Below are 25,076 nucleotides of genomic sequence, written 5' to 3' on the forward strand. Positions count from 1 at the left end.
TGGAGGTTCATGGGTGTTAAAAAAAATTAGGTGCCAGGCTGCCATGCTAGCTTGCATGATTTTAGAAAGGGTTTTCCCAAAGGGCTTTCTAGCACATTTCTTCCAAAAAGACCCCAATTGCCCTGGCCAGTGTGGCTCCGCAGTCGGAGTGTGGGCCTGCAAACCAGAGAGTCCCGGGTTCGGTTCCCGCCCGGGGCGCATACAAAAAAAAAAGAGGACCCCAATTTCTTAATAGCAACAGGTGAGAAGTTTATATCCTAGGAAATTGTAATATCAGTGTTGCGTAGTATTTACTGGCTTGGCTGTCCTTAGGGACGACCCTTACAGCAGTCATACTCGGCATTCGACACATCGCCTGCCCTTGCGCAGGCAGAGTAAACAGGCTGAGGTGAGGCGTCGGTTCTCGCACACGGGAATCTGAGTGTCCAGTCTGCACCCCTGAGGCGTCCAAGCCCCACATCAGAAAAGCAAACGCTAGGAGTTCCTCCACCCTGACCTCACAGATTCCTTCACTGCACCCCTTCGTGCGAAGGCCTGTGGATTTTGGGGCCCCGTGAACCCTGGCCCTGGCCATGAGAGCAATTACCCAACTGGGCAGGTACAAAAAATCAAGCTGCCCCATGTAGGTTTTGGCTCAGAAAGGAGCTTGTGAAATCTTTTCTAGGGGCAGAGTGTGAAACACACAAACTGGTGGGTGGGAGCAAAAGGTGACCACGGTTTACTGATGAACACAGCTTCGGGGCGTCCCCACCCTGAGAGGCCACTTGGACGGGAAAGGTTTGGCTCTGAAGGTTGGTCAGCACCAGGTTCACCATCTTGTCATGTTCAAGTTATTGTTTGATGCCCGGGAAACCAAGATGCATGAGAGCCCCCGCCCCAAACCTTCGTGGGACTGAGCTGAGCCCTCCTGGGGAGGGGCTCCCACCCCCGCAAGGCCACAGTGGCAGAGGGGAGGCCAGGCACCTGGCCCTGCTCCAAGCACACTCGCCCCGTCTCCGAGCAGCACTTCCAGCTCTGCCGGGCACGGACATCAGTGACATCCATGGGGACAGGGCTGCCGCTGGCCCAGGGACAGCATCTCTACAAACTGACTGACAGTCTCTCTTCCCCCAAAGACGCACACCGCCGGCACCTGGTGAGATGTGACGTGCTCATTCTAAGTAGCAACTGCTTCACTTCACTTCTGCAGGTTATGGAGTCAGATGAGCAGGAAAAACCAGCGATCTGAGCCATGCGTGTTCTAACCTTGAAAACCTCCTTTCGGGGGGGGGGGGGGGGGGGCCACCACGGGCGTGGCTGACTTACCTGGCCACACCCAAGCCCCTGCCTATTCCCAAACACTCCCTTCAAGGGGAAAACTTCAAACTCCTGTGTGCATCCATCCTCAACACCCCTGTGGGAAGGCATGCCTCCGGGGAAGGGAAGTCCTGGGAGCGCACAGTGGGCTTTTACGAAGGTGTGATGCGTCGGGCCCGCCCTCTTCGGCCGAGTGACTGGGCAAGGAGAGCCCTTTCCCCTGGGGCCAGGCACAGGCCACGGGAAGCATGAGCTACCCATCCGCCTCGGCATCACCGGTGGTTTGGCCCTGCTGCCGTTCCTTCACGAGGAGAGAAAGGAAAGTCTGGAATCCTGATGCACTTGAACACTACAGAGCCAGGAAGGGCACCCTGCTCCGCAGTGATGCTTGTGAATGGTCGGCCCTGTGGCTTCCCTACCAGCACTCTTTTCTGTGGCGCATGAAAACTTCAACTGCAAACACTGGGTGGCTCTAAATCGATTCTGCCGGGAGTTTTGCGTGTCACTGGTGCCTAGGGGTACATCAGTGACCGAGCTCACCCGGGAGGAGACAGAAAAATGCTTTTTCTGGTGATCGCTAGGCCTCAGCAGTGAGTCAGGAATGCTGAAATAACCATGGTTTTCCCAGGAGGACAGTGTCACATGGCGCCCCCCAAGTCAACAGGTTTTATAAAGTTCAAAGGTAGGCTTTTAGGTACTGGGCTCACGGCCAAGTGAACTTGGCAGCGTGTTCGAGTCTATAGACTCAGGTCTGGGGCAGGTTTGCTGAAGTCACGAGATACTGCAGCTTGGCAGAGATAAAGAGGAACTTAGCAGAAATTAATCAAACTCGCAGAACTGCCCTGACCTTCGGGCACACAGCCTGCCTGTCCTCCATCTGTCAGCTGCTGATAACCCTGCGCCCTCCCTGGCCCTCGCTGCTGTGGATCGGCTCCCAGATGGAGGCACAAGAGCCGCCACAGGGCTTCACCAGCCGCCAGCTCCTGTCACGCTAAGAAGCTCCAAGCGTCGTAGGAGAACAGCTCTGTCCCTCCCACCAGGCGGAGGGACTCTGGGGTCCACAGGCCCCTGGGCTCCCATGTGAGGACAGCAAGTCAGTCTCCTGGCTGCAGCTGCGCAACCTCCCTGTGCTCAAAGGCTGGGCAGCAGTTTGCTCGGCGCTGGGCCCTACCTTGGACTTGGTACCAAGGGCGAGGTCTGAGGCGTGTCTCAGTAAAAGTAATCTGTTCACGAAGGGAGTAAGACCCCAGAAATAGAGACGAGAGGTGGGAAACCAGCGAAGGGACTTCGGTCACTGATTCGTTGAGTTATTCAGTCAACAGACACCTGCTGTGTCCCAGGAATTGGACGAGGCGCTAAGCATAGTTTATTCCAGAGTTCCCGCACGGCTCCAAGAACATGAAAACAAATCCAGCTTTCTTATCTCAAAGTGACAACATGCCGTCTTGATGGCTTCTGAAAGGGCCTGGACCGGAGGTGGGATTGCGGCCGTTGCACGTTTCACGTTGGTGTTCTGGGGCGGCGAAGGGGCAGACCCAGCACCTTTGTTTCAGTGGCTCCTTTAACAGGAATAGACGCTAAAGGCCCCACAGCCCACCCTGGATGTAGAACTGTTTCTAGGCCAACCCCTGAGACGTCAGCTTGGTCCTAGAGACTCCAAATGCCACCAGACGCCAGGAGACCACCTGTGGAAGCAGGAAGTGCCGCACCCGCCCACCCTCCTCGAGCCGGCAAATGTCCCCCAGGCTCTGGTCCACACGGCCTTCCTGACTCGGGCTGCGTGTGTCATCAGCCCCGTAGGAAGGGGGACCAGAGAGACACCGGGCCTGAGATGTGAGCGGAGGGCAGCCGGAGAGCAGCGCCCCTGCCTCCGTTTTCTAGGACTTTCCCCGAGAGATGCATCGCCCCCACCCACACCTTGGGATCTGTTGCCTGTCTTGACGGAAATGTTCACGCTGGACAACCAGGAAGAAATAAGACTGTGATGTCTGCTTCGGAATTTACACAGTGATTCCGGGATCTCTCTCAAACACTCAGAACATCTGATGGGTTGATCGAAAAGTCTGTCTCCTGATAGCCCGCTCTTGCCACCACCCCCATCACCATGGGAACACCTGTGCCCTAACTCTGTGGTTTCCGAGGTTGACATAATAAAACACCTTCCTGTCCTGCTGCCTCCCACGGTCTGCCCCCTCGGAGCCCCTGCCAGGGCAGATACGGAAGTTCAGCCTGGTGGGTGCCATTTGTCTCCACCCGCATGCCCCTCCTCCCAGGGACACGGAGGCAGAGACCATGCTGACAGCAGGGCCCATCTGTCCCTTGTCACCCATGGGAAGGCTGATGCTGACAGCTGGGAGTCGACGTCACCTCTCAAGGGCAACTCTACTATCCAGAGCTCCCCTCCCTGATGGGGGCCAAACCCAGTGGCGCCCCCAGATAAGGCGATGGAGGGAACACCCACGTAGTCGGAGGAGAGCAGGCACGGCGTGCGGAGACTGGGTGCCCAGCCTCAGCTTTTGTACCCAGACATGACATTACCTGTAAATATCACAACTACACTTCGTTTTGTTCAAATCTGAGGCACACAGACCTTCTTGCGATTGAGCGCGGCCTCCTGAGGCACCCAGCTGGGGAAGTGCAGACGCCCACACACGTGGCCGGGGTCGGGCTTGCCGCTCAGCTCACTCGGTCCCTCCGTAACCCTCTCATCTGCGGGGCAGGGACGGATGGCGGCCACACGAGGTAGGTCTGAGTATTTAATGTGATAAACCTGCTAACAAGTCTGCTCAGTAAACACGTCATCCTACCTTGACAGCTGCCCTGAAAGGCTGGGCTTGAGTTTAGGATTTTCAGATTCCTTTCAGATCTGTGGCAAAGTGGTGCCAGGAGAACCAGCCCGGCCAGCCTTAGGGAGGCTGGGTCCCCTTCAGCACCCCCCACCCCCCACCCCCGCAAAGAAGACTGCGGGGCTAGGACTTTCCCCGAGAGATGCATCAGGCAGGTGTGTCTGCTCGGGCCCCAGACCCCTGGCCCCGCAGGGAGGGGGCTCCGCCAGGGGTCCGAGTGGGCCCCTCCGACACGGGCGGGGGCCCCTCCCGGGCAGGGGCAGGGCAGCACTGCTCACGAGTGATGACTTTGGAAAGCGCGACCCGGGAAGGAGAGGCACGTACTCCACGTCAGGCAGCTGGTCTCCACCTGAGGCCCAGGATAAGCCTCCTCTCTCCCGGATCGCGACCTAGACTTAGCATGGCAGATATCCCCTGGAAGAGCGGGTGCCCCCATCGTCCCCCTGCTTCATAGTGTCAGAGACGCCTGCTGCACCGCCAAACAAGACTGTCTGCAGCCCAGGGGCAGGAGGGCCTTTCAGAACCAGCCACAGACTCGTGAGCCGTGGAAGACGCAGTGCAGCTCAGTGCAGTTCCACTCAGAGCCTCGGTGCCCCCGGGAGCCAGGCCGTGCTGCTGCCCGACCAGTGAGTATTCGAAAGAAACAGGAACAATCGGGCAGCCTGAGGTTAAAATCAAGCATGCTGCATGCACTTCCCTCAACATGTGCCTCACGATTCAAAATTCATGTTTTCGAAACCGTGGACATGAGAACGGGTGCAGTGGGGGGGTACGGGAGGGGGGACACGTCCCAGACCTAGGTCTTCACGCACTTGTGTAGGTCACACCTAAGAGAATTGACACAAAAACTTCACGTGTCCTTTACGATTTTTCACCACGACTGTAAAAATCTGCAAAGGGCATCACGGTGGCGTCCTTTAAATGGCGACATTCTAAAAGACAGTGGAAACATCTCAACTCGGTGCAGTTTAGAGACCTCGTCATGGTCCGTTAGACGGGCCGCGCTCGCCCGGCAGACAGAGACCCCACAGCGTCCTCTGTCCTCACCCCGCTTCCATCTCTCCCCCCAAGGAAACGGACCGTCACGGCCGGAAGTCTCTGTCACCGTCACACTTCTCCGTAAACTCTGATGGTCTGTGGACCCACATCACACACACGAGGAGAAAGAAATTCGTTCTATTACCTGTCTGACCGTCGGCTTCCAGGGCTGTCCTCAGGAGGGAGGCACTTTTCAAGACAGCAAAGCTGCGGAAGGGACAGCACTAAAGGAGAGTCATCACCGCCACCACCAAGTACGTGTGATGCCTGAGCTCTCCCCGGCCCCACTGCCCGCACCAGGGACACATGTGGGAAGAGACCAGCCTGGAGCCCTACCCCAGGGTACAGCACCTGGAGTGGAGAAGTGGCTCCCTAAGGGAGAGCTTCACAGACCCAATATTCCCAACCAAACTTTGTCCGACACTAATCGTCAGAGAGATGCACATTAAAACCACAGTGAAGACAGACAAGTACACGATACCACGTGATCCCACTTCTTTGTGAACATAATGAACAAGGTGGGCTGATGAACAAAACAGACCCAGAGACATAGAAAGGAGTATGGTTCAGACTGACCAACCTCACAGGAGGGGGGAGGGGGGATGAGATGAACCAAAGAACTTATATGCATGTATGCATAACCAAGGGACATAGACAACAATGCTAGGGGGGTGGGGAGGCAGGATGGGAAAGAGGAGGGTCTATGGGGGGGGGGGAGAAATATCTGTAACAAAAATTAATAAAAATTGAGAAAAATAAAAATAAAACCACAGTGAGCGATCGCCTCACACCTATCAGAATGGCTGTCATCAGTAACTCCACAAACAAGAGTTGGCAAGATGTGGACAAAAGGGAACCCTCATGCACCATTGGTGGGAATGCAGACTGGTGCAGCCACTGTGGAAAACAGTATGGAGTGTCCGCCCTGGCCAGTGTTGCCCAGTGGTTAGAGCGCCGGCCCACAAACCAGAGTCTTGGGTTCAATTCCAGTCAAGGGCATGTACCTCGGTTGCAGCTTGTCCCCGGCCCCGGTTGGGGTCGTGTGGGATGCAGCCCATCGATGTGTTCCCACGGATGTTTCTCTCCCTTCCTCCCTCCTGTCCTCCCACTCTATCTGAAGATAAATGGGAAAATATCATTGGGTGAGGATTAAAAAAACCAGTATGGAGTTTACTCAAAAAGTTAAAAATGAAACTGCCTTAGGACCTAGCGATTCCACTTCTGGGAATTTATCCAGAGAAACCAGAAACACGAATCCGAAAGGAATGTTCACCCTTGTGTCCATGGCAGCGTCATTCACAGTAGCAGAGACTTGGAAGCAGCCGAGGGTCCGTCCGCAGGGAGAGGGTCAGGAGGCTACTTGCCCTCAGCGCCACACCTCTGGGGCTGCAGCGTCCGGGGCCTGCTCTGCACCTCCTGGTGCGCCCCTCGAGGTGTGTGCAGGCTCTCCCCTCCCTGACGACACAGGCGCTCCGGAGCCGGCCGCGCCCTTCGGAGCAGACGCCCCTCAACACGCTTGTAGACCCGCAGCGGTTCTTGCGGTCAAAGGGCCTGCGCTTGGGACCGCGCAGACCTGGGCTGCGATCCTAGCTCTACACTGCGAAACGAGAGCTCGGCAGTCATTTCGAAGACAGAAGATAGGATTTGTGTCGATCACTCGGACAGTGCCTGGCACCCAGGACGTGCTCAAAAGAGCCAATTAATAAAAGTGATGGTGACATTACATATCAAGACGATAACCACATAAACTGTAATTACAGTGCCTAGGACTGTGTTCACCTAAATTTTCATTAACACGGAGAGTGACAGTATTAGATGAACAATTAAATTACCATTATAACCTCCAGTATTAATGACGTGCTTGAGTATATACTTGGGAGAACTAAAGCGAAGCCACAGCTAAACTTCTGGTTATAAATAAATGGTAAACTACCCAAAAGAAGAAATACCTCACCTAGCATAATTTTACAATGAGAACATACTCAGGAAAACCTTTCTCAGCGCCCCATCCGCTTCCCTGTCCCCATGGTGACGTCACGCGGTCTCCGGGGACGTGGGTTCGTGGGTTCGCGGGAGTGTCCTGCGGTTACAGAGAGCCCGGCAGCAGCCCTCACTCCTTGCTTCAGCCCCTTTGGCTTTACTGCTCCATCTGCACACACACCCTCCATAATGATGCTGAAAAATGCATCCTGAGCAGTCAGCCAGCCGCTGTCCATTCCCAGAGGAAACGCCGAGGGACTGACGCTCCTCTCCACGGGAGCGTCACACAGCGAACCGAGGTCCTAACGGTCACCTCCAGCTCGCTTCCGAGCTGCCGGGATTCAGCCCCAGCGGCGCATGCAGACCAGAGCCCACGCACGAACTCCGGTGTCGCGGGTGTCCCGCACTCAGGTGCGTGTCAGCACCGAGGGTCATCACAGGAGGCACGATTCTTGTTCAGATATGCGTTTATTGAAATCTGATTAAGGAATTCCCACGTGATACAGTGCCCGTCCACCCCCCGGTCGCTTTAACTTTTCAGTGACAAAACGGGCAAAGGCGATACATGTCAGGGGTTATAAAAATGGACACTCTGGCATAATACAAAACTTCCTTTCCCCTGGTGGTTTCTGAAGAACCCCACCTGCAGTCAGCTGACATGCCCGGGAAACCTGCAGTCCTGGGTAAGGCCAACACTCAGGTCTAGATTCATCCCCAGCTTCCGCTTTGAAGGACAAGACACGGGGCCGGGAAAATAATCAAAGATAATCAAAGATGTGTGACCCGTCCAGAATCCCCCAGGGCTCGTCCCCACAGCTCAGAGCCTTCAAGTACGACTCCAGGCGCCCCACAATCTGTCAAGGCTGTGTGTTTATGGATTAGGAAAGCGACACTTCCTTGCAAGAACACATGAACAGCTTTCACCACCGAATGAGGAGTTTTTTAAGTGAACCTATATAACCGAAAACTTGGGAAAGACATTGCGGAGCCAAGAGAAGGGACAGCTGTGTCCTCTCATGGTTCACGGGTTTGTTGCTGGGTTTTTTAATCAGAGAGGAGAAGCAGTCTCCTTTCTGGGTGCTATAGGTGCTTTTGATGATCTATTTCAGGTAGAATACTTTTTAGAAATCTTTATGCTATCGTTTCCAGGGCCTTTTTAAATTTCTCTTGAGAAAGAAACTACACGGGAAACACTCAATACCAAGCTGCGGACCTGGCCATCCGGTCCTCACCGCGCACAGACCACGTGCGCCTGCGTGACTTCGCTCAGCAATCTGAGATTTGAAACATTACAGACAATTACGTCCCAAATCGACAGGCACACAGAGGGGTGTATTTGAAAAGCCAGGTGTATTTTTGAAAGATCACACCCACAATAAGTAGATCATGGCGCCAGGGGATGCTGGACGCGAGCGGGTGAGGAGAAAGGCACACTGCGGGAGTTCGAGAGTGGGCAGGACAGAGCGGTTCTTGGTTGGGTTCGTTTCTAACCTAGGAGGAAGGGGAACGGGTGGGTTAAAGTTACTTTTCAAATGAAGGTTTCTGTCCAATGAAACAATGGACACTGGCTTCTTTCTGCCCAGCCGACAGCGGTCCTTTCTTCCACTGGCTCCAGGGAGGTGGTCAGTCTTCCGCCATGTAGAAGTGGTACATCAGGGCCACGGCCAGGGCAGAGATGGCTGGGATAATCCAGTTGGTCCACCAGCTGGAGAGAAACAGCAGTGATGCTTCAGGGAGTTTGGTGCAGGCAGCTCGAAGTCTGCGCCTTCTAGTCACCACGGACAGCACCTCTCACCCCTCCAGCGAAAGACCACTCCGAGTTGCCAAGTGACGCAAGCTGGTATCCTGGCAATTCCTCTATTGTTCTAGACTCACAAGAAAACTGATGGCCCCTCCCCCACCACAGTTCCACTTAGAACTATTTCTATAAACTTATACGAACAGCTACGAATCACTGCTCCAAAGGATGCTACTGCCGAGAACTAGTGACTTATCTAAAGGACATCAGTCTGGCCCTGGCCGCTTTGGCTCAGCGGTTGGAGCGTCGGCCTGTGGTCCAGAGAGACCCGGGTTCAGTTCCCGCTGAGGGCGCGTGCCTCGGTGGCAGTTTGTCCCCGGCCCTGGTTGGTCGTGCGGGTGGCAGCCACTCGATGTGTCCCTTTCACGTCGATGTTTCTCTCTCTCTCCCTCCCACTCTATCTGAACAAAAAATGGAAAAAAATGGAAAAATGTCCTCAGATAAGGATAAAAAATAAAATAAATTAAAAGACATCAGTCTGCCAGTGTGGCTCAGCGGTTGAGCATCAACCCATGTACCAAGAGGTCGCCGGTTCTATTCCCGGTCAGGACACATGCCCAGATTGTGGGCCCAATCCCCAGTGGGGGGCATGCAGGTGGCGGCCGATGGATGTTCTCTCTCATCGATGTTTCTCTCTCTCCCTCTCTAAAATCAATAAAGGAAAATAATTTTTTAAAAATAAATAAATAAAGGACATCAACTCTGGGTTAGGCCACAAGCTCCCAAAGGAAATGTTCCTACAGGCTTTATTCTAGTTTCATAAGTCATTAAGAATTTAATGCCCTGGCAGGTTTGGCTCAGCTGCTGGAGCACTGGACCCAGACTAGAGTCTCAGGTGCCATTCCCGGTCCTTGTTACGAGGGAGGCAACCAATCGACGGGTCTCTTTCACATCGATGTTTCTCTTTCTCTCTCCCTCCCTCCCTCCCTCCTACTCTATCTGAAAATCAATGGAAAAATAACCTTGGGTGAGAATTTTTTTAAAAAACACAGAATTTATAACAGCACGGAGTTGAGAACCAGAAGAGCAACGTTCTCTTCGTGGGTGAGCCATCGGCACGTGCTACAGCCAAGGGCGAAGCCCGTGCCCTGAGCTGGGGAGAAAGGCAAGGGTTCGAACAGGATAGTGACTGAGGCTGCTGCCGGCACCACCGCTCTGCCACCTGTGACTATGTTTCGGGGAGAGGACCAGCCTCATCTTTACGCACGTGTTGTAAACACCTGCTCTGCTCCCACAGGTGTAAGTTCACAAAGACCCCAACTGGCAGTGTTCAGTCTGAGGCCCAGAGTTTTGGATCTACCATACATGACAGATTACGGATCAAATCAGGGACAGAGCTACGTAGATCTGAGATCTGAATCTACCATTTCTTAGGAAACTGAAATTAACATGCAGGTTTCAGAGTCTGAATAAAGCCAGACAACACCTGTGTGCGTACCCAGTGTTTGCCATTCGCGGTCCGTGCTTCCATCCTCTGCACACATCAACCCATTCAAAGATCCAGTTCCACACAGAGATTTCATCGCAAAAGGATTAGAAGGATTAAGTGTAATTTTCATTTTGGGGGGTTTCAGCTTCCTGTTCAGAGGGAGCGACATGACCGCGAAGACTAAGGCGGGGTACTGCCGGGGGCAGGGAAGGTGCCGGAACACCCACAGACAGAGCAGTGGACTTGGACAGGGCGGAACAAAATAGGTGTCAATCTGGGGTTTGGAGCTGGGGGGTCCTGGATACATATGTATGATGCAATTACAGAAGTGAATGTAACAGAGCTGCCCAAAACATTCCTACGATCTCGGACTCAGATGAAGACATGTAGTCCACAGACGAGGGACCAGGGCACCTGGCTCGGGGGGTCAGCTTCAGGGCCCACAGAGACCTGAACCGTGCTTAGAGAGATGGAATCGCCACAGCGTCAGGGACTGACCCCAGGTGAAACAGGGACGGAAATGACGTTTGTCCAGAGACGAAAGGGTCGGGCAGCCCTGGGGAAAGGAGACGAATCTGTTCTCTCTGTTCCCTCGGCCGGGGCAGCTGGAGGGCGGAATCGGGCTCATTCTGAACATGTCCCCAGTCTGAGCTGTGTACCGTCTAGGGGAGAATGCCCTGAGCCGTCTGGGCATCGCGTGCAGGTGACCCCTGCGTGGCCACTGAAGGGGGCTCTGAGGGAGCCCAGGCAGCAGAAGAGGCTCTGGGGTGGGGACAGGCCTCTAGTCCAACTCTGACACTAAGAGCCTTCTGATCACAAAAACACTGTGAAAATACCACATACCTCGAATCTGAGTCAACCGTGGTAATGAGAGTTTCCTGAGATGGGAGAGAGAGAGAGAGTAAAATAAGTTAAAGAGAACAGCCGACTGAAAACCTGTTTTAAAATAGCATCATGGTATTTCATTCACTGTCTTCTTCAAAAAGACATTGAAAGGAAAAATTACACCATATACTTCTTTTCACTAAAATGCCTAATTTCACGTTTTTTCAGAAGAAAAAAAATTTAAGAATGCTCTGTATTTAAATTACTTACGAAATAACCTAGAGAATTTGAAAGAAAATGTTAACAATTAACAGGCTACCTAAGATATCCTACACTCAACAGATATTGAAATACTTGAACATAGACAAGGACAGCAGACACAATTCACACACACATATTACCTTCAGGAGAGAGTTTAATTCTTCAAAACCAGAAATAAAACGTTCCACAAAAACACTTATTTCATCCAAATCTTAAATGAAGTAATAAGTGTCACCAAATTACATTAAAAGACGTGTCAACCAAAAAGAAAAATAAATTAAGAACTGCCAATCTTATCTGTAACTCTGACAAGGCAGTTCTAGAAAGACACCGGAGGCCTTGGGGACTGACTTCACACTGTCACCCACCAAGACACCTCCAGAAAAGGATGCGCTGGGTGCTGGGGTCTTTCACAGGTCCAGCCTGTCAAGCCCCCAGCAGCTTCCGAGAGTGGCCAGCACGGGCAGTGACCTCGGAGGGCTGGAAGATGCACCCCGCCCCACACAGCCAGCGACTGCAGCCGTGGGGAGGCAGAGCCTGCTCCGGGCTTGCAGAGGGTTAAGCACTTTCCTGAAATCCACACCAGCAGAAGCGTTAGTGCCGCACAGGAAGGAAGCCACAGAGCGGGCAGCAGCGGCTCATCTCTGCAGCGCCCCAAAGCACAGGACAAAACCCCGTTAGCAAAACACGCAGCAGGGTCTGCGCTGAGGCGAAGCTCACACAGCAGTTGACTGAGGCCCCTCAAAGGGCGGAGACCTGTTAGGGACCAGCAAGCAGAGCAGTTCGAGGCGCACCAACCTGGGAACGTGGCCGTTAGGATTCCTGACATGGGAGGGGGGAAATAAGTCATTGAAAAAGAACACTTTACATGTACTATCTTTTTGAGCAATGGGCAATCCTAGAGACTACAAAAGGTGCTGTTTCAAATTTTGGCTATTAGAAATAAAGTTAACAAAGATGCTTAGAAGGAACAGAATATGCAAAACTATTATTTGGCTATTAGAAAAAAAAGACAGCCCTGGCCAGTTTGGCTCAGTGGTTGGAGCATCGGCCTACGGACCAGAGAGTCCTGGGTTCAGTTCCCACTAGGGGCACGTAACAAAAAAAAAAAAAAGAGAGAGAGACATAATCAGCTCTGAAACACAACAGTTCATTGAAGGGAAAATATTATTGTCACCCCAGCAAGTTAGGCCTGAATGGCGCACAGCAGGCAAGCGCACACCGCCACTCTGGTACAGGCACTCGGCTGGGGGCCCTCCTCCCCCGCACCGCCTGGGCGCCATCACCTCCAGCAGCAACAGTGCACTTGTAAAGAGCTGAACTCAAAGACCATATAGGATTTTGATGGCTTGTTATCTGTTAGGCTCTTAACCCACCCAGGGTGCTTGAGCGTGAAAGGAGGTGTCAATTGCCAATTTGCCCGTAGATGAGCAAGGAGACAGCTTTTCCTGTCCAGTGCTCTGACGGGGCTAAGTTGGGCTTTGGGCCTGTAACTAACCAATATGTCAACAGCAAACGGAGAAAAGACAATGGTTTTGGCTACCGCCTCTGCCACCTGTTCCCTCTGTGACGTTGAGGGGTTCCATTTCCAGGAGGTTGACAATGAAAACAGTGCACTACGATCTCTCTATAAAGGCGTGCAAAGCCCACTGAGCCTGTGCGGATCGAAGCCGTCTCATTTGGAAGTTCACCTACCTTAGCCCATTCCTTAGTTGGAACTCTTTCCTAAAAATACCATTGACAGACTGATGCCTTTCCTGCCAAGTCTAGAGCCTACATAAACTTGAGAGACGGCAGCTGCCAGGCCTGAGATGGGTGCTGGCCATGGTGCTGCAGTGTGACCTTGAACAAGGTCAACGCTTGGGACAAGGTCTGAGCGTCACTGTCTTCACCTTCCCTGGATCCCAGATTAACTGCTTGGTTTTCTTGTAATTACTTTGAGACAATGTCTTGTCAGCAGCAGCGGGTAGATGAGTCCACCAGAGCCCTATGCTGTCTTCTCTCCAATGAAACCAAGAGCATAGACCAGAACAGAAAAAATTACACTTTCTGTCATTTGTTCTCAGCAAAACTTCCTCCACAATCCTGGATTACAGGCCCAGAACTATTTTTCCTACTTGCACTTTTCAGGGACTTGGGCTGCTGTCCCCAATTGTCACTATGGATTTATCTTCAAATGTGAGCGAAATGGTCAGCTCAGAGAGAAGGGCTGGAGAACCAGGCACAAAATCATTATTCCTAGAAATAGCTCCCTTTCCTAAGGAAACATGCACCAGAAAGTTATTATTTAATTTAAATAATATTAAGTTTATCCAGTAAGTATTTACTGAGCATCTACTGTGTCCCAGGATGTGGAGATGAAGACATGGTTGGTGCCCTCAAAGGGTTAAGAACTAGGACCTCTGGTCCATCCGACTTTACATTCTCTGAAAACGGGGCTGAGTCAAATCTTTCTGGTTACAGAAAGTAGTTAGCTCTTCAAAAGACATCCACTGATAATCATGATGGAAAAATTACTTAAAGCCCTGAGGGTCTTGTGAAGAGAACACACAATTCTCCTAATGAAACATAATGGCTGGTCTACACAAACAGACAAGTTTGCTGAGCCAACCCTACAGGTTTCACGTTCATCTAACCTAGAAGCACACCCCTGTGCGGCCTCAGTCAGGTCAGCAAAAGGCCTTCGCCCTCCAGTTTGCATGGACGAGACACAGGGGTGCTAACAACGGCCACTGAGAGACCTGGCGTGGTCACACTTACCGGAGGCTTGGATATCTTTGATCTGTCATCCTGCAATGAAAACAAGGCACGTTTCAGAATGGAAAACGCCCACAAAAGCACCATTTCCAAAGTGCTCATTTTACTGAGATTTCTAAAACACATCACTGTGCAGTGATCACCATTTCAGGTTCCTCGGTCTAGGCTGTTAGAGACAAAGTCTGATCCCGCGGACTTGACTGCAAAGGCTGTTAGCAGACCGAGTGCTGAGGGGTATTTGATCCAGACTTCCAGGTTTAGAACAGCATCCGTGACAGTCATATTTATGTGGATGACTGTGTATTTCCTAGACTCAGATTCTGATCTTCACTTCAGGGAGCAGCTGAGCAATCGGATTCTTCCTGTCCATCTTCTCAAATGTGTGTATGTGTATATGCATTGTGTATGTGCGTATATACATTGTGTACATGTGTGTGATTTATGTATATATGTGCATGTGTATATACATTGTGTATGTGTGTGTACATATATGTGTATATGATTTGTGTATATACGTGTGTGTATATGATTGGTGTACATATGCATGCATGTACATGTGTGCATGTATGCATGTGTATATGCGTATATGTGTATGATTTGTGTATATACATATGTGCATGTATGTGTGTATATGCATTGTGTATATGTGTATGATTTGTGTGTATACATGTGTACATGTGTGTATGTATGTGTGTATATGATTTGTGTGTGTGTGCACATGTGTGTGTGCACATGTGTATATGCATTATGTATACACTATGTATGTATGTATCTGAGTGTGTGTACAATGTGTGATGTCCTCAGTGAATTCCTGCAATTTCCCAGTTGCAGGGTTATAATCGACTTAAACCTCTGGCTGAGTCAGTCCAAAATACAGTGCGTCTATAGCTGACACAGGTGAGCCCAGTAGGCAGAAGAGACATAACGCTGTTGCCACAGCCTAAAAAGCCACCGTTCTACGCTTGTAAGCTCTGGAGGAAGAGGACGGACGGGAGGAATGTCTCAGGGCAGGACCCCAATCACCGTCAAACCAGTCCCCTTCGGTGAAGGATGAGGATGCAAGTCTGTGGGTAAAGACTCTCCAGATAAAAGAAGTTTCTTTTCTTAAAGTACCATCTCCACCGTCCCATGCTCCACTCAGTGGAAATGTGGACACGCCCTAAAATGGTCCCCACCTGCAGGCTTCGCTGAAGACCATCGTCCCCACCCCTCTGCTCACACCCCGCACACAAGGAGCCCACTGCTCACGGGGCCACACAGCCCCGCCGCCCCTCCAAGCCTGCAGCTGTCTCCCTGATCCTTCCGTTCAGACTAGCGGACGCCGACCACGGTCACTACGAGCCACAGAAGGAGCCACAGAAGGGCCTGAGCTCGTCTCACGGCCCCGGCCTGCGATTGAGGCCAACGCAGGCCAGTGTTTGCTCAAGGCCCGGACCGGGGAGGGCGTCCCGAAAGTCTGCAGTGAAGTTCTACTGAAGGCAGAACCTACTCATTTCACACAGCTTATTTTTCGTAATTAAAATCATATTTCAGACTAAAAGAGTCTCAAACTAATGAAAACAGAAGGGAGGCTCTTAGAAAATGTCTTGGTCAAAAAAGAAATCAAGCCCTGGCCAGTTTGGCTCAGCGGTTAGAGCGTCGGCCTGTGGTCCGGAGAGACCCGGGTTCGGTTCCCGCTAAGGGCACGTACTTCGGTTGCAGTTTGTCCCCGGCCCTGGTTGGTCGTGCGGGTGGCAGCCACTCGATGTGTCCCTTCACGTCCATGTTTCTCTCTCTCTCTCCCTTCCTCTCTCTCCCTCCCACTCTATCTGTACAAAAAATGGAAAAATATCCTCGGGTGAGGACAAAAAAAAAAGAAATCAATAAAAAAAATTATACTGGGTTTATACCCCCCACCTTCTAAAATTTGCTATTTGCTGATACTTCAAGTCTGAGACACACTGTCCCCAGCGCTCGGCCTTGGGGTTACAGGGTTCTGACTCGACATGCTGGTGGAAGATGCGACCAGGGAAATGCAAGGATATTTCTGGGCAATTTGTTTCTGACAAAAATGGTGTTGTAAAATCAGGAGGAATTGTCCTACTTTACTCCTCTTTAAATTTGCATGGCTAGCCCGCCCAGAGTGGCTCAGTGGTTGAGCATTGACCCAGGCACCAAGAGGTCACCGGTTCGATTCCCGGTCAGGGCACATGTCCAGGTTGTGGGCCCAATCCCCAGTGGGGGGCATGCAGGAGGCGGCCAATCCATGTTCTCTCTCATCAATGTTTCTACCTCTCTCTCCCTCTCCCTTCCTCTCTTTCTAAAAATTAATAAAGAAAAAAAATTTTTTTTAATTTGCAAGTCTACAGATTTGAGTAAGGTCAACCCAAAACCTTACAGAGAAAGAAGCAAAGGCCCCCAAAAGGCACTTACTGGATGCAGCTCTCCGATGATATATGTTTTGGAGAGTTCTCTAGCATCCGACGAATGCCCGACATCCTCAAAGTTTTCTGTAGCATCTCCACCAGCTTGTTCCCGTAAAACTTCTTCCCCACCAGGATGCTGTTCAAAACACAGACAGATACACAGACATGAAAAAAATAAATATTTTTTTATCCAAACAAATGAGATCAAGGAAGCAGCCAGTTTCTAGACCACATAGGTTACTCCAGAAGTCACGGATGACAACTTGTGAGTATAACTCGTCCACAACGTGGATGGAAACAATCTACTCCTTTGTATTCAAATGCTTCTTGAAAGAGCAGTAGAAACCTTCTCCAGTGGTGAGGGGTTCTTTCCCCGGTCATTCAGATGGCAGTAAAAGCATTAGGCAGATATGGCTAATCCTCTGGTGACCATCTCTTTTGCTATTCCATAAAGCTGTCAAAATTGCTGTTCTCAATCTCTATCTAATCTATTGTTTTAGTCCCATCCCTTTGACTTCTTAGGTCTGAGTGTGAACACACCCCCTGTGCCTTAGATGATAATTCATCTTTGAAAAGTACCCTGTCAACCTGCCAAGTACAGAGAAGACACAGCCTCGTGGACAGGTAGGCGTGTCCCCTGCTTCTTGCAGAAACTACCTTCTGGACAGAAGACTGACTTGCTCAAAACCTGCCATGGGAATGTGTCCTTGACAGGGGACAGAAGCAAAGAGGAAGGGGTTCACGGCTACAGGGGAGGGGCGGAAAGAGCTTCTTGTGCAATCCAAGCATTTCCGTGCTCTTCGCTGCTTTAACTGGTAAAACCAAGGATGGTCCCAATGCAGGGAGGGGCTCACATGGAGGCCCAGCCAAGGACACTGCCAAGGCAAGTAAATGGAGAGTTCTTGGTTGTGTCATCCTAAGTACACTTGTAGTGGGCCAGAACCTTCTTAACTCGAGCTTCATTATTACCTTAGATTAAATTCACCTGCCCTTGAGCTAAGCGCCTGAGTGTCCAATAACTAAGAAAACACTCTGGCTTGCACAACTGATTGTCGTCTCGTCCTAATTTGTCCCAATAGTGGAAGATGTAGCGGCACGTGACACTTGAGGAGGTGGATAATTATTTTGCTTTGACACCTGTCTCTCCTCCTCCTTTGTTTAAACATATCTAGTGCTAAACAAATTTACTTATTTTTTCTCTACTATGTGTAAAAGTTATCCCTCTACATTATAGAAAAATTGGAAAGCACAAAAAGGAAAGAAAAAAAAATCACCCATAATCCGATGGTCTGGGGAAGCCTGGGCTTACACAGGCATATGTGTGAATAGTTTTAAAAAGCACGCTGCGATCGCTACCTTATGCACACAGTTTTGTTAGATTAAAAGCAGATTATCATACATGGTACAGAGACAGTGTGCCTAGTGGTTACTCCTCTTACATGAACTTGGGGAAATAATGGTACGTACTTAATTTCAGAGGATAAAACCTGTTGTTATAAGCGTCCAGCATATAACATACAACCAATAAATATTACCCAGCATTTTTATTAAATAGTTTCCAATGTCATTCCTTGGTGTGGCTTTGTAAATAGCTACATAATGTTACATCATGCAGGTATTTCTGAACTGGGTTAAGTGTCTGCTGTTTGGGGCATTCAGAATTCTGGAAGTCCACTTTAGCAAGCACGGGATGCAGGCTGGGGCAGGCTCACCCCAAAGCCAGCGGGAAGCTTCTGGATGCGTTTGTAGGTTGTGGTGATGACACTGTGGCTGGAACTGAGAAGCCAGCAACAAGGGAGATGCAACGTGACCGACACACACACATTATGCAAATTCAGGCTGCGGCTCCTTCCAGGCAGCTGGCTTAACTCACGAGCTCCTTAACTTGTGGTCCTGTTGAGGGTCCCCGAGGACAGGCAAATCGCCCAGAGTCTATCGTATTTTCCAGGACAACCTATCTTCCAGAGGAAATTTCGAATGAAGCTAAAAACATAGATTGGCCTCTTAGAAAGAATCATAACATTAGGCAAGTTTTAAAAATATAGCACTTGGTCTTTAAAGTGCTGAAATGGAGAAAGTAAACATTCCGCTTCACTGAGAGGAACACAACTTTCTTACCTCGAAACAAAAGGGCAGTTCAACCCTCAACTGCGATGCGACCTGACGGAGCGCCCAGTGCCCCCTGTCCAGGGACGGAGGTGATGTGAGACCAGACGCACTGGGCTGGCCCAGATTTTGTCTTGCACAAGCGATCGGAGGAGGGAGCCCGATGCCAGGAGCGGGATCCTGGAAGGAGAGCTGGGTAGAGGCTCCAGCACCTCCGCACACACACTCCCCGCGCCCATCGGGGGGAATCTCTCCAGTCCCCCACACGTGCCCTGCTCGGACAGCAGAGCTATCTCCCCAGGTACAAACCAGGAGCCCCGAGAAAATAACTGAGAACAGCGCTTGCACTCTGCATCTGTAAGTTAACGGTAATTTACAGAGACATAAATGGGAAGTGTATTTGAAAAGATAAAAGACTGGCAAAGTCCGGAACACAGAAGACATTAACTGCCACAACCCTACCCCCTCCTAAGGACACCGCAGGGAGACACGGTAAACCCTGTGGGGTACACAGTCAGCTGGCGCCCAGGTCCCGAAGCCATCTGACTGCCCGCTGCGCAGGGGCCTCTGCTCCTCGGATGCTTCCAGGACAGCGGGCTCTGGTTCACACCGACCTTACTGCACCGCATCTCGGCGCGACTGGGCGGTGTCCTTCTCCACCTGCGTGTCCATCTCCACCTGCGTGGCTCTCCCGGGTCTCTCTGCGTCTCCCGACCACATTACCGGTTTTCCTAGGACGGCAGCCGAACGCTGACCCTCTGCCTGAGCCCCAGACACTGGCCACACGCAACCGCCTGCGTGACAGTTCGCTCGGTGCACCTCCGGGCAGCACCGCCCAAATCAAAGACCAAGTCCAGGCCGCAGCTCCAGCCGAAGCTCAAACTCCAAACTCGGGTGGGCGCCTCAGCACCCTCACAGGTGCCTCTGCTTGCATGGCTGGCCTCCCAGAGGTGGTTCCCCCTGCCCGCGTTTATGCTCTGACCACGGCAGGTTTCAGAGCCCCTGCTGATTCTGGTCTAAGAGATCCTGCCTGTAGCCCGCCGGCGTGACTCCATGGTCGAGCGTCGACCCTGCACCGAGAGGTCACCAGTTCGATTCCCGGTCAGGGCACATGCCCAGGTTGTGGGCCCGATCCCCAGTGGGGGGCATGCAGGAGGCGGCCAGTCGATGTTCTCTCTCATCCATGTTCTTTTTTTTTCTTTATCCTCACCTGAGGACACTTTTTTTCCATTTTTTGTTCAGATAGAGCGGGAGGGAGAGAGAGGAAGACAGAGAGAGAGAAACATCGACGTGAAAGGGACACATCGAGTGGCTGCCACCCGCACGACCAACCAGGGCCGGGGACAAACTGCAACCGAGATACGTGCCCTTAGCGGGAACCGAACCCGGGTCTCTCTGGACCGCAGGCTGACGCTCCAGCCACTGAGCCAAACCGGCCAGGGCTCATCCATGTTTCTATCTCTCTCTCCTTCCCCCTTCTTCTCTCTCTAAAAATAATCAGTAAAGAAAAAACAATTTTTTAAAATAAAAGACCCTGCCCGTATGCCCACACATGGCCTCTGCCCCAGCACCTACCATCTGCAGTTATGTTTACACCAGCGTGTTTGTAAGACTCAGGAGGACAGAGACGTCTACCTGTCGTGTTCATCACTGTCGCCTAATACCTACCCAGTTCAATGCCTGGCATGTGGCTGACACAGGGAAATGTTTGTAAGTAATTTCTGGACAAATAAATGAGACAAACACAGATCATTCCACATTGCTCCTGAAACTAGTCAATGTTCTCTCTCATCTATGTTTCTTTTTTTTTCTTTATCCTCACCTGAGGACACTTTTTTTCCATTTTTTGTTCAGATAGAGCGGGAGGGAGAGAGAGGAAGAGAGAGAGAGAGAAACATCGACGTGAAAGGGACACATCGAGTGGCTGCCACCCGCACGACCAACCAGGGCCGGGGACAAACTGCAACCGAGATACGTGCCCTTAGCGGGAACCGAACCCGGGTCTCTCTGGATATAACCAGTTAGCGGTTGGTGATGACCTTCCCGTTCCGGCTTTAGTCCACTCTCCTCTTCCTGAACTGCTATAGCTCTGACCATATACGCTCATTGTTTCATTGCTGTCTAACCCATTTAATCAAAATATTTATTATCTCACATGTGCAAGGCATTGTGTGGGACACATAAAAGTACACACACACACACACACACACACACACACACGATGTGATTGGATCCTGAAGAAGCATGCAATTAATTTGAGGTTAAAGAAATAACATAAAAATGACCTTTGGTCTTCACTGACACAGTCTCATGGTTTGGATTCTTCATGAATTACCCAATAGGTCCCAAACATGCAGAAATACTAGCAAGAAATTGAATCACTTGCCCTGGGAGGCAGAAGGGAATGAGTCACTTGGCTGCTGAGCATAGCCATGGGCCACAGAGACCTTTTTCACGAGATGGAGACAACCTAGGTGAAAACTGGGAAAGGTACGTCCTTCGTCCCTCGGCGTAGGCTGTGCCGCCCCCTTCGGGTGAGGAGGCTCACAGGTGAGGGTCAGCGTGAGCCAGGCTGCTGTGGGGGGGAAGCTCCCGTCAGGTGACTCATCCAAGGAGCGGCCAACTGGAAGCTGAAGCTGGCAAGGACCAGGCGACGCTTCTGTGCGGCAGGTCTCGAGATCCAGTCTCACCTGTCCGACCGTTTTGCCAACCCCGGGGCATTAAAGGGAAGGATAAGGAGTCCGTGCGCACAATGGCAAGGCAGAAAAGCCTGGGTGACACACCTGTGTTATGACACTAGAAACACAGCTGTAATTGTGCTTGTGAATTTGAGGGTTTATCAGAGAAATACGAGAAAGGCGGAAAGCAGAAGTGCTGAACGAGTATCAGTAACTTCAAGGGAAGGACAGGGCCTTCCAGCTGAAGGACCGGCAACTAAGGAAGACCTGGGGGTGGCTTTCACAGGTGTCTCACGACACCCGCGCCTGACAGACAGGGAAGGCGAGGTCGCTGCTCCCCACGGATTGGTCATTCCGATTAGTGTCGCTCGCTGAACCTGTGTAGGGCTCATTGATCTAAAAGGAATATCACGTTTTCTAAAAATAGTAAGAGCTCAAAAAGGAAGATCAAATTACAAACAAACTTGATAAATTCTTCTTCACTGGGCACCAACTCTGCAATGAGTGAAGCGATACCGACCGTCCTTTGGACAAAGCTATCAAACAGGACAGGCTCCGCCCTGGTCAGTTTGGCTCAGCGGTTAGAGCGTCGGCCTGTGGTCCCGAGAGATCTGGTTTCGGTTCCGCTAAGGGCTTGTACCTCGGTTGCAGTTTGTCCCCGGCGCCGTTTGGGGTCGTGTGGGTGGCAACCACTCGATGTGTCTCTCTCACATCGATGTTTCTCTCTCTCTCTCTGTCCCTCTCTCTCCCTCCCACTCTATCTGAACAAAAAAATGGAAAAATGTCTTCGAGTGAGGATAAAAAAAAAAAACAGGACAGGCTCCGATTCCCACTTCCTCTCTACCGGGTGGTGCCACCGTACTTCCAGGTAAACACTGTCGGGTCACCTGCTGTGAAAAGTCCACACACTTAACACCGACAACCCACAGGTCGCCCTTCCCCTACGAAGCCAGCCGGGCCGTGATCCCACCTAACCCAGGGATGAGGCCAGACCCGAGACAGGGCCACGCGTGGGCTGGCAGCCTGGCCGGGGCATGGCGGGCACAGGGCACCGCACCTGGACCGCAGCGCTGCTCGCCACAGGACAGTCCACCTCGGCCTGGTCTAGGCACAGGTGTTTGGACCTCTGGGCTTAGTCCTTCATGTTGTCAAGAACCATGTGCCAGACACTCAAGTCCTGAAGCACATAGAAGGTGCAAATCAACATATTCTCGAGTGTTGAGAAACTCAAAGCCCAGCTAGGACAAAGGTCCTCACTTACATTAAACAAGTGGAGAAATATTAAGGGACCGTCTTAATGTATCCCCTATTTAAAACCTGGGCCATCTGAATAAATACCTCCGAAAAGAATCTGGGCCCCTTTCGGTTAGAATTTGGATGAACGGGGTAGACACAGATGAGGACCGTCAGGAGGCGCCGAGCAGGGATGAAGGTGAGGGGCTGACCCGTGCTGGGTGTGCTGGGTTAGGGAACAGGTAGGTGCCTCTGAACCCAGCCAAGCGCAGGAGGCTGCACGGGCTCCTTCTGGGCCGGCCTGACTGGTTGGGGGACTCCCAGACTAACAGTACTGCTGGGTGGGTCTGGGAGGGCATTTCCAGATGAGATTAGCATTCGAATAGGAGGCCTCAGTAAAGGAAGCGACCTCCCCTTTGGGTGGGCTTCCTTTTGTTTCATTAGGGCTTGAATGGAACAAAAGGCAGAGGAAGGAGAAACCTGCCCCCCTTTTCCTGCCTGGCTCTTTGGGCTGGAACTGGGCCTCATCTCATCGCCTGCCCTGGGACTGGGATTTGCCCCCCTGGCTCCCCTGTGTCCCCAGCTGACAGAGGGCAGTGTGGGCCTCCTTGACCTTCCTCTCAGCCCCTTCCACTCTGTGGAGTGTGTGTGCGTGCGTGCGTGCGTATGTGTGTGCGTGCGTGCGTCTCCCATCGGTTCTGTTTCTCAGGAGAACCCTGACTAACACAGGCTGGACAGTTAGAATGGACCAAATGAGGGAAGGCCATGGGAGGCCGTGTGAAGGGGCAAACAAGGACTTCCTAAAGGGCAAAGGGGTAGGACAAATGTCACAGGGTCAGCGTTGGACAGACAGGCATCTGGCCCGCGGGGGCAGCACAGGGCCTCTCGACCCCGCCCCTTCCACGGGCCCAGGCTGCAGCTCCCACACAAAGCACTCTCAGCCACAAGGGCCCCTGGCTCAGCTGGAGAGCTCCATGCACAAGGGCTGAGGGTGAAAATCCCAGAACTTCCGGGTTGCAAAGAACCTTCAGGGACCCCATGTCCTTCCATTCACAGCCGGAGAACCTGGGGTCCGGAGAAAACAAGCCCACCCGCACGCTGACAGTCCGTGAGGAGCCAGGCCCAGAACCTGGTTTCCGACCTCCGTCAGCCTCCCCCCCTTTCTGGAACGTGCATACTAAAGGAGCACTGTTATGTTTCAGAAACGAGTGATCTTAGGATGCCTTCAAGATAAAGTGTCTCAGTACAGTACCCTTTGGGGAATTCAGAGGGAGATCTGTCTCCCTATTTCTAGACCCCAAGAAAACTATTCCCCTTGCCCTCCTGGGCCTTGCCCACTAAGATTTGGAGTGCACCCCTCCCCCCCAGCGCAGGGTGCTACCTGGCTGCCAGGTTGTCCCTGGAAAACCTCAGAAGGGTGTGCAGAACCCACTCAGGTCACCGTGTGCCCTGGAGGCATCCCCCCCGCCCCCGGGGGCTGCTTTAACTAAGCAAAGTCAGGCGACAAGAAAAACCTTTCCTCTTAGCTGCACTGTTATGTGGCCCCAAAGTCCACCCGCCCTGGAGCACCTTTCAATCCAAACAGCCCTGCCGGAAAAGGTGCGGTAAACAATGACGAGGCAGAAAAATGTGTGCGCAGAGATTATCTGCAGGAGTGAAGCCAGAGAGGACAACTCAAAGGAGCTGGAGAGCGAACCATCTGAAGATATCAGGAGCCAACAGGCTGCCTGACCGAGTGCTTTCTATCACTCCCAGATGCTGCTGTCCGAGGCAGCGAAGAATGAGGCCTCGAAGCTGGCTGGGTTCTCTGTGCACCCCACCCCTGCCCGGCCCCTCAGCGTGGGCTCCGTGGAGGAGCACCTCTGCGTGGCACTGCCTGGGGCCGTATGTGCCCCCCTTGCTGAATCCTCAAAGCTCGGGACCAGGGTCACAAGCATCAACTCCCTGTTTCACTTTGAAGATCATGGGGTGACACTTCCCACAAGGCCTATCCATGCATCCACCCAGCTGGCTTCGGAGACCCTCCGTCCACTGCAACAGCTGGGAAGTGCCCTGGCCAGATGGGTGGTTACTACGACGACAGGGAAGCCATGGCCCTGGCCTCAAGGGTTACAGTCTAGGGGGAGACTGACAGGCAGGCAGGCAACAGCTGCGCACAGTCAGCCGCAGATACAGAGCCAGCACAGCAGGTGGAGGGATCAACTGGCCCAGGAGCTGGGGGCCGCGGGGGGCCAGGGAGGGGAGCGCAGGCTGTGGCGGGAAGGGGTCAGGACCTGTTCACCAGGGGAGCGAGGGGGGCGGTCTAACAAAGGAAAGGGCACCGCGAAGGCCCAGAGGCAGAGACAGTGGCACCCAGAGAGCTGCGGGTGCGGTGAGTGGCCCTTGCCCAGGGATGGAAACGCAGTGCTGAAGACCACCCGGAAG

General features: G+C 52.1%; 1 protein-coding gene across 10 annotated transcripts in view; it reads right to left on the reverse strand.

Annotated features, from left to right (window-relative positions):
• LOC118618285 (cytochrome b5) overlaps positions 1-25,076 on the reverse strand; it is a 49,694-nt gene that overhangs the window by 14,319 nt on the left and 10,299 nt on the right. Inside the window, exons 2-8 of one of the 10 annotated variants that reach the window (XM_036244457.1) lie at positions 20,371-20,372; positions 18,754-18,817; positions 18,509-18,589; positions 16,643-16,771; positions 14,234-14,263; positions 11,231-11,265; positions 10,314-10,536 (exon numbers count right to left, since the gene is read on the reverse strand). In XM_036244457.1, coding sequence (XP_036100350.1) covers positions 10,329-10,536; positions 11,231-11,265; positions 14,234-14,263; positions 16,643-16,771; positions 18,509-18,589; positions 18,754-18,817; positions 20,371-20,372 — 549 coding nt within the window. In that variant the 3' untranslated portion in view covers positions 10,314-10,328. Of the gene's footprint in view, positions 1-7,609; positions 8,866-10,313; positions 10,537-11,230; positions 11,266-12,229; positions 12,296-14,233; positions 14,264-16,642; positions 16,772-18,508; positions 18,590-18,753; positions 18,818-20,370; positions 20,373-25,076 lie in introns of those variants that run through there. The other 9 variants (XR_004957042.1, XR_004957043.1, XR_004957040.1 and 6 more) reach the window with 9 other exon arrangements.

The sequence above is a fragment of the Molossus molossus genome, unplaced genomic scaffold, assembly GCF_014108415.1.
Source record: "Molossus molossus isolate mMolMol1 unplaced genomic scaffold, mMolMol1.p scaffold_m16_p_6, whole genome shotgun sequence".
Classification (NCBI taxonomy): Eukaryota; Metazoa; Chordata; class Mammalia; order Chiroptera; family Molossidae; genus Molossus; species Molossus molossus.